Source organism: Octopus bimaculoides, chromosome 4 (assembly GCF_046866305.1).
Source record: "Octopus bimaculoides isolate indiv1 chromosome 4, ASM4686630v1, whole genome shotgun sequence".
In the NCBI taxonomy this organism is placed as follows: domain Eukaryota; kingdom Metazoa; phylum Mollusca; class Cephalopoda; order Octopoda; family Octopodidae; genus Octopus; species Octopus bimaculoides.
In genome coordinates, this window is record NC_142931.1 from 113,855,225 (window position 1) to 113,862,724 (window position 7,500).

Consider the following 7,500-nt stretch of genomic DNA (forward strand, 5'->3'; position numbering starts at 1 on the left):
AAGGCATCTAGCTGTAGAACTTCTGCCTCAACAGATTCCATCTGCCCCTTTCGAGCATGGAAATGTGGATATTAAAACAATGATGATGAAAATATTGGTGTAGTAATAGTGGCAGTGGTGGTGGTGGTGGTGGTGGTGGTGGTGGTGGTGGTGGTGGTGGTATCAGTTGTTGTTGTTGTTGTTGTCATATTTTTTGTCAAAGAATGTTTTTTCAATTCTACCAAAACTAACAGAGCTTATCTCTAATAGATAGTTGATGATATGAAATACTGAATTGACATCCTTCCTAGACATTCTTTACATTTGTCTCAAGGGGGATTATTAGAAAAATAATAAATTCTAAAAACATACTGGGGGCTTCGTTCAATTGTCTACATCTCTCTCGCTTTCTCTTACTCCCCCTATCTCCTGCCCTCAACATATTATTCTGAGATAGTCAAAAGACTATAAAGACCTAGTATCAGATTGAAAGACTATTTTGTATTTAGTTTCATATTTCTGTACCCCTCGCAAGTCTTTGAGGGAAGGTAGTGCCTACAGCCCCCTACAGAGCGTCCGTAACTGGTCAGAGGGTAGGACTAGGTCCCTTTCATTTTCATTTATATAGAGTACTCAAGAAGACCCTTCCTCCACAGCTGAAGTGATAATGCTGCTCCCCCTGTTTAAAAGGATTCGCCCGCAGGAGCCCTGTGCCAGTGCCTCATAAAATTGTACCCATACCAGCACCATGTAAGAAACCACCCATGCCAGCACTACATAAAAAGCACTCATGCCAATGTCATGTAATAGCGCCCATGCAGGTTCCACATAAAATCATCCATGCCGGCGCCACGTAAAAAGTACTTCTGCCAGCACCATGTAAAAAGCACCCAGCATACTTCCAATCAGTTAAGACCAGAAGCCATGCGAACTACTGCCTGGTACTGCATCAGGGCATTTTATTATCATTATTATTAAGCTACGTGTATTTTATCTTTTTTGTGCTGTAACTCATCCTTCAGTATTGTCCTCCATGTCTTGGGCCCTTGTGATCAGTAAAAGAAATCATTATTAAAGCAGTGAGTTGGTAGAACCGTTAGCACACTGGGAAAACATGCTTAGTGACATTTCATCCATTTTTACGTTCTGGGTTCAAATTCTGCTGAGGTCGACTTTTCCTTGCATCCTTTTGGGGGTTGATAAATTAAGTACCAGTGTTTCACTGGGGTCGATGTAATTAACTAGTCCCTTCTCCCCAAATTTCAGGCCTTATGCCTATAGTAGAAAGGATTGTTGTTGTTGTTTAATATTGTTTTATAATCTGTGAGGTTTACAAAGCCCTAGAAATAGTAAAATTCAAAGCTAAATGTTTTATAGTGTTCTTGGAATGTTAATTCATGGTCTGACACTAAGGAAACATATACCCAGTATGCTCAAGGGTTGATTCCAAATGATTAAAGAACTACATCATTTACCATTTCACAAGAGTGGGCTGACAATTATTGGGTTCTACATCCAGTTTACATGCTTCAGACAATTTTATTTCATCTCTATGTTTTTGTTCCCCACTTTTTTTTTAGTTCAAATTCTAACCACAGTGGATTTTACATTTCATCTTCATTCAACTGCAAAAAAATCACAAAAACAACCCTAGTATTTGCTAGAGATAATTCATCAACTCTGATGCTGTGTGAAGTTATATTAAATATCTGCTGTCATGGGTAGGACTGATATGACCATCAGCTGAGTCCAATGTTAAGTTCATCCTGCAGAAGGGGTTGTTTGGTGGACCAGATTGAAAGGACTGAAGACAGACACCTTCATCTTTGGCCAGGCCCTCATCAGATTTTTCAAGGCTTCACTTGGAATTTAAAGTGAGAGTCGAATGGGAAGTGCCGCCTCCCAGCAAATTTGTTGAGAGGGGAATGACAATGGTGAGCATGATTCAAGTGAAAGGCCATGCTCTGAGCATGCATTTGTAGATTAAAAGAGGGCAGCAGAGTGTGAGCACTTGCATTTGTGGTCAGGATATTCATTGTTTTGTGGGGTTTTGACAAATTTTTACCTCTTTTAAAAAAATTATTCACTGCATGGAATTTATTGTTTCTTTGTTACTGTTATTCTACTGTTTTTTCAACCCATAAGAGTTAATAAAGAAAATATTATTATCATTATTTTTTTTTTTTTTAGGCAAGTATGCAGCAGTACCCAAATGTGTCGATGCCTGTCAGTGTACCTCTACATAACCCTGGCTACATGGTCCAGTCTCCGATCACTTCCTCGCTGGCTCAAAATTCATCTATTAGTAGCACAACAGGTCTGCTTCAACCACATGGGGTTGGACCCAGTGTCAGTCCAAGACCAAATTCCACAGGTTAGTATTCTATAAACTATTTCATTATTCTGTTTCATATATAGATACAGGTAGGCCTATGTGGTTAAGAAGTTTGCTTTCCAATCACATGGTTTTAAGTTCAGTCACATTGCATGGCACTTTGGGCAAGTGTCTTCTATGGCTAACTATTAACCAAAGCCTTGTGAGTAGATCTGGTAGACAGACACTAAAAGAAGCCTGTGTGTGTGTGTGTGAATAAAAGAGTAAAAGAAATGTGATGTATTGAGAAGTATAGTTATTGAATAACTTAATATGGTGTACAGTAGGTGTGGTGTGGGATGTGTGTGGAAGGAACGTGTGTGTGTGTGTGTGTGTGGGGTTGACATTGTGATATGTTGTAAGGCAGGTTGAAACTTCTTGCCACAGAAACACGTCCTCAAGTTCGGCACAAGAATTTAAATGCTATGTTTCAAGTAAGAGAGAAGGCAATGATGATGATGATGACGATGATGATGATGAAGATGATGGTGATGAAGACAATGAAGACGATGACGACAACAATGATGATGATGATGATGATGATGATGATGATAATGATGATGACAATGATGGTGGTGATGATGTTCAGGATGTCGATGGTGATGATGATGATCAGGATGACAATGATGACGATGACGACTACAATGATGTTGATAGCAGCTGATATGATGATGATGATGATGAGGATAAGAGTGGTGGTTTTGCTGCTGGTGGTGGTGGTGGTTATTGTAATTTCGATGACGAACAAGAAAAGAAAATGAAACTGTACAAGAGAAAATCTACCGTCGTCAACCCCGCAATTTCTCAAAAGCTGTCAGCTACTCTGTTGCAACATTTAAACACCGAGTGCAGACTGTCTGGTTCCGATATACAGTTTAAGAAAATATCAGATTTTCTTGGTTGCAGTATATAACAAGTATACATGCAGTCTAGTCTGTTGGGATGCATTTTACTAAGTAAAGTGATCTGCATATCAGAAAGTGGGATCATATTGCTTTTCATCTGCTACATAACATTTTCAGAGTTTCACAATTTCTGTGCACTCCATCTAGAAATGAACAAAAACAAAAAAATAAATAAAATAAGAATATACATATATATAAACCATGTATGTGCGTGTGTGTATGCATGTATATATATATACATATGCATGTATATATATATATGTATGTATGTATGTATGTATATATATGTATACATATATATATATACATATGTTATCTATATATTAATTTATATTGTGTGCGTATGTCAATTTCTCCATTTACATTTTTACTAATATATGTATTATATATATGTGTATATATTAATTGCTGGCATGTATTTGTGTATGTATATATATATATATATATATATATATATATACACACACACACTCATATATATTGTGTGTATATACATGTGTGTGTGTGTGTGTGTGTGTATGCACATATATATATAGATGTATGTATGTATGTGTATGTATGTATTTGTGTGTATGTGTATGTATGTATGTATTGTACAAAAAAGAAATTTGAATTAAATAAATATAAAAAAAGTTCAGAAATGGAAAAAAGAATTTATTTTTTTAAAAAGAGGAAAACTTAAAATTTAATGTTTGTTCAGGCATGAAGTGAAAGAAGAAGTTAAACTTACCGATGTATTGTAGCAAAAGTACAAGTTTTGCCAAGAGAAAGTAGAGGAAATTCCAAAGTATCTTTTAGTTTTAACATGCAATGAATTTTACTGGAGTCTTGGAGAATATTACTTATCATGACTTTCACATTTCTTTTATTTCAATTATTTGTTTCTTGTCATTTCCATTCCTGTTGTTGATGTTACTTATAAAAGCATTACCATCTACACAACTTAAAGTAATGTTTCAAAAAAAATTTTTTTTTCCTATTGACTAAAATACAAACGTTTATTTATTTATTTATTTATTTGCTCTGTGTCTTTTATATAAGTACTTTTAGTTTCTCATCATTTTTTCATCCCCCCGCCCCATTTTTAAAATTTCCTTTTTATATTGTGTTGTCATATACAAGAGCTTGTAAGAATAATGTAAAAGTTTGAAAGTCTCTTGGAAGCCTTTTAAGAGGGGCCAGGATTTGGCTCCAGTTTTATGATATAAAAACAGAAATCCACATAGATGAGGCACCAGGAAGCGTTACTGATGACCAGGTATTCATCCTTAAGAGATAAGCGAATTACATCTGCCATCCAACTATGCAACCAAACACATTCTGTGAATTTGAACTCAAGATATTTGAGCTGGAAACTCAATACAATACCCTCTCAGCCATTTTACTTTTACTGTGATTGGGTGTTCTAGAGAGATCTACAGACATTATGAGAAAGCATGATTTTGATACTTTCTGTGACTTCATTGCTTTATGACATCTGATGCAGTTTTCCCTTAATCCTGAGTTCAAATCCTGCTAGTGTTAGTAATGATTTTACTGACATTAGCAAATGGCTACATATTTCTGGGGATTAGACTAGAATCACTTAAATGATTACCAGAACTTGATTGTTACTCTGCTTTATTGACCCTGGAACAATGATTTTTACTGGCTGGCCAGAGCATGGTTTGAACTCGGAACATAGAGAGCCAGTCAGTTCCACTTTCCCATGCTTCCATGGATCAGACAGAATTTGTTGAATCAGATGCTTTTCCTGTTGCCACTGCCCTCCTGTTTCCACACAATTTAATATTTCCACATGTCCTGACATATTTTCATAGAAGATTGGAAGTGACCAACACCACTTGTGTGTTAGTGACACTCTTTTACAACTATCACATGACATCAAGACTAGGAGACACACACACACATACATAAATACGTGTGTGTGTGTGTGTAATGGGCTTCTTTCAGTTTCTCTCTACCAAATCCATTCATAAGACTTTGGTCGGCCCAATGCTATAGCAGAAAATACTTTTCCAAAGTTCTTCACAATAGTAATAAACCCAGGGTCACATGGTTGGGAAACATACTTCTTCAAATAAAGAAACAGCTTCATTATTGTGTGAACAAAAGCTAGCAATCAAAAGTGACCATCCCTATAAACTGAGCTAATACCATAACAACTTTTGTTCAAAAATACACTGTTCTATACACACACACACACTCGTAAACATATGCATAATTACATATACTCAAATATGTTAATCATTTAATATTTTTTTTTTGTTGTAGGTGGAATGGTCGATCTCAGTACCTCTGCTGCTAATAGCTATCAGCAGAGATCTTCGCCCAGCACATCTCCTGGGGTCTTGTCGAACAAGGTTATGACCAAACAGTCTCCGAATTCACAGCAGAGACAGACCCATAACTTGCGAGTCATGATACCAAACTGCAGAGGAGATATGATGAATTCAGAGGTAACTATTGTTAGTATTTTGTCACATTCTCACATTGGTAATAGTGTCACGGCTTTTGGTTTTTATTGTTCTCGTTATTCCTGTCTTTGTTTAGCCTCAATTCCTGTCTTTGTTTAGCCTCAATTCAGCTTTTTTTATTTGCCTGATGAAGGAGTCGAATGAGGTGGGTTTAGATCTAAGATCAGAAACGTTCTTGTTGAAATGTCCTGTTCCATGTTTCAATATATTACAGAGAGAGTGAATTGTCCTGTGTCCTTCTTTTAAAAATGAAATGGTGTGGCATAATACTTAGTTGACTCCCATTTCATGCAGGTCAAGCAGTTGTTTAATCGGCCCTTCAATGGCTCAATGCTGTGTTTGTTGTTTTTGTTTCAGTCAATGTTCAGCCCTTTTTTTTTTTTGTTTGATGAAGGGGTTGAATGTTGTTGTTGTTGTTGGCACTCCGTCGCTAACGACGTCGAGGGTTCCAGTTGATCCGATCAACAGAACAGCCTGTTTGTGAAATTAATGTGCAAGTGGCTGAGCACTCAACAGACACGTGTACCCTTAACGTAGTTCTCAGGGATATTCAGCATGACACAGTGTGACAAGGCTGACCCTTTGAATAACAGGCACAACAGAAACAGGAAGTAAGAGTGAGAGAAAGTTGCGGTGAAAGAGTACAGCAGGGTTCGCCACCATCCCTTGCCGGAGCCTCGTGAAGCTTTAGGTGTTTTCGCTCAATAAACACTCACAACGCCTGGTCTGGGAATCGAAACCTTGATCCTATGACCGCGAGTCTGCTGCCCTAACCACTGGGCCATTGCGCCTCCACGAAGGGGTTGAATGAGGTGGGGCTAAATCTAAGATCAGAGATGTTCTTGCTGTGACATGTCCTGTCCCATGTTTCCATACATTTGGCAGAAAGTAAATCGTCCAGTGTGTCCTTCTTTTAAAAATGAAACGGTGTGACTTAATGCTTAGTTGGCTCCCATTTCATGCAGGTCAAGCAATTGTGTAGCAGGTCCTTTGATGATTCAGTACTGTGTATGTTGATGTTGTTGTTATTATTATAATCAAGTAGACCTATCATAAAAAGCATTCCGGCCTTGACCATCTTGTCTCGACCTTTTCCATTTAATCAATCACTTATACCTTATCAAGGACCACATTACTCAATGAGTTCATAAGACAACAGTGTGTGATTTGAGCATCAGAAAGATATTGTTACTATTTCTAGAAGGTTGAGCAACCCTTGTAGAAGCTCCCATCATTACCTCATAAAGGTTTCCTCATCGTACAGCTGACAGCTCCTCTCAATGTGTTGCTTGAAGCATTCTCATTGGGTGGCTACGTGCTCCTTCATTGAATGACAAGAAACCCCTTTGTCGACTGAGAAGCCCTCCCACTCCATTGATTATATAGGTTCCTTATTTGTTTCTCTAGGGGCCCACTTCATTGGCTCCTCTAGAGGTTTTATTGATAGTTTCTATCAGTGATTCTACCTTGGACCATCAAGTCAATGACTGACCCACAGTAACTTCATTGACCATTGCTATGACCTTGTAATGGAATTTTTATTGAACGTGAAGATGATTTGGACTACTACTACTACTACTACTACTACTACTGCTGCCGCTACTACTACTACTACTACTGCTGCCGCTACTACTACTGCTGCCGCTACTACTACTACTGCTGCTTCTATTACTACTGCTGCTTCTATTACTACTGCTGCTGCTGCTGCTACTACTACTACTACTACTACCGCTACTACTACTGCTGCTGCTACTACTACTACTAC

The 7,500-nt window shown here is 37.8% G+C and overlaps 1 protein-coding gene across 4 annotated transcripts in view; it reads left to right on the forward strand.

The window, feature by feature from the left end:
* LOC106878542 (myocyte-specific enhancer factor 2C) overlaps window positions 1–7,500 on the forward strand; it is a 421,727-nt gene that overhangs the window by 394,305 nt on the left and 19,922 nt on the right. For all 4 annotated transcript variants that reach the window (XM_089351181.1, XM_089351184.1, XM_089351183.1 and 1 more), the window contains 2 exons: window positions 2,170–2,353; window positions 5,533–5,717. In XM_089351181.1, coding sequence (XP_089207307.1) covers window positions 2,170–2,353; window positions 5,533–5,717 — 369 coding nt within the window. The remainder of the gene's footprint in view (window positions 1–2,169; window positions 2,354–5,532; window positions 5,718–7,500) is intronic.